Consider the following 2097-nt stretch of genomic DNA (forward strand, 5'->3'; position numbering starts at 1 on the left):
TCCGGTTTCCATAGGGACCCACTCAAATAGCGTCCATCTGTTTTTAATGTAGCTAACGTCCGCTGCTTCGTGTCATCTACACACTCATTAAAGTGAGGCACTGACAAATGACGGTCATTGCCACATTGCCAAGTGATGGCGCTATGGAGCTATGGTGCTTTTTAAAAACATTTTAATAGGTTTAACATTAGTTTATTAGCTCGGAATATACCCTAATTTGACTAGAAACAATGCAGACCGGAAATGCAAAGCATTCTTTCAGTTAAGAGTCGGACTTACTTCCGTGTTCAGGAAAAACGTCTATAAATATAATTAATAATAATGTAATATTTACATTTTCACATGTACTCATTTAGCAAATGTTTATCATTAAATAAATTGTATTAGTATTATAATAAAAAAAACGCATTTTCATTTATATATTATGTTAAAAACATTGTTTTACATGTTTTTTTTACTTTTTAGTTTTATTGAATATAAGGTTCCCTTCCGGAGGGAACTCTACGCTGCGTCCTGGTGGACACTATGGGAACTGCCTCCAGTGTGACCGGCTCTGAAGCTCTTATAGAACAACGACAATGAACTTTGACATTGGCCGGCACCAGCCTATGACATCATCACAAGGCGCCTACCAGTATAAAGGTGTGCTTGTGAATACATCAACCATCTTTTTGTCCTTCAGACTGGCCTTGTTCTAAGCGTGAGTAGAATGACGATTCCTAGAGTAAACAGTTCAGGAAGTGTGCGGATTCCGTGTCAGGGAAATCTGACACCAGATGACGTGCACAATCTGTTTTGTTATGTGTTTGGGTGATGAGCATGCGCGCTCTGTACTTGAGAGTGCAGAGCGCGTTCATTGTGAGAGTTTCTCTCTAAGGAAACTCTGCTCTCGTTGTCCCTTTTCCCGAGGGAATTGGGACATTTATCTGCCCAGCGCGGCTCGGGTCCCGTGGCAGCCGAGGCTGCACGGAGAACGAGCCCGCGGCGGTTACAGATGAAGCGCGGTCACGAGTTGAGAGATGTGTAATCTCTCGCGCTCGTCAGCCGCGGACGAGGGCGAGCTGCGGCCGAAGGATGTGTTGTTCTAAGAAACTGACATCCTTTTGATATAGCAGCAAGTGCTCTACTGGTTTTAAGCCAGACAAGTAGGATGTGGCTGTTATGAGCTCTCACAGCCTGCCTGCCCCGCGTATTATGAGCTGCTGTCTGTTATGAACCGCTCTGCGGTCTGCTTTGATCTGCGTTCAAAGTACGTGCAGGGGGAGGTTGCGCATAGCAGTTTATGCTGGCAATTTCTCCCTGGCCATAACAGACCAGTCCCCATGTGCATCCCATTCCTTCCTGATCTATATAATAAGATCGGAAAGGCATGGGATAAACCATAGCCAGCCCGCACTCATCTATACCAGCGTGTTAATCCTGCTGGTGCAGAGTGAGTGCGTGAGTATGGCAGGCCATCGGTGCCATAAAAAAAAAAAAAAAGGTGAGGGCATACGCGGCAGCGGTTCAGCCTGGTGCCGCCTGCACACAGTGGCAGTGTTGCAGGCGTACCAGGCTGATCTGCTGGAGGATGAAGACCCGTGGATCCCTTGGGTCTTTTATTCCTCACCGGTCTTCATCCCCACCCAAACGCATGGGGAGCCTGGCCCCTCTTGGCCTGTGGGCCGGATGCAGGGCCAGGCGGTTTGTGTGGCCACTCGAGACCCCCCCCTCCTGGGAGGGGTAGGTCTCAGAGGAGACGTGATGCGCGGTTTAGGAGAAGGGGATCGTAAGGAAACGATCCTCTCCCTTCCCCTTCACTATCGTTCGGCTGCCTGCCCTTTTTCCCCCATAACTCTCTTGGGCCGGGCCGATGTTAGATTGATAAACTCAATCTGTTGGCCCGGTACATGAACTGAAACATAAAACATGAAAATGTGCATATATGTATATGTAGGTATAATGTTTGTCTACCAGCTCCGCTTGGGTGAGACTTTAGTATTTGAGCTCCACACTGAGCTCCGATGGTCCCTGAGTGTCGAGTGTAGCCAGGTCTTCCCTCGTTTCTGAGGTAGTGTACTGAGACCTCCACTCGTAGTAACTCCTGTTGGGGTTTAG

General features: G+C 47.8%; 1 protein-coding gene across 1 annotated transcript in view; it reads right to left on the minus strand.

Moving 5' to 3' along the window:
- Positions 1 to 1974: 1974 nt before the first annotated feature.
- Positions 1975 to 2097, minus strand: part of LOC141293487 (probable guanine nucleotide exchange factor MCF2L2) — a 106226-nt gene continuing 106103 nt past the window's right edge. Inside the window, exon 17 of the mRNA XM_073825521.1 lies at positions 1975 to 2083. Coding sequence (XP_073681622.1) covers positions 1975 to 2083 — 109 coding nt within the window. The remainder of the gene's footprint in view (positions 2084 to 2097) is intronic.

Source organism: Garra rufa, chromosome 20 (assembly GCF_049309525.1).
Source record: "Garra rufa chromosome 20, GarRuf1.0, whole genome shotgun sequence".
In the NCBI taxonomy this organism is placed as follows: domain Eukaryota; kingdom Metazoa; phylum Chordata; class Actinopteri; order Cypriniformes; family Cyprinidae; genus Garra; species Garra rufa.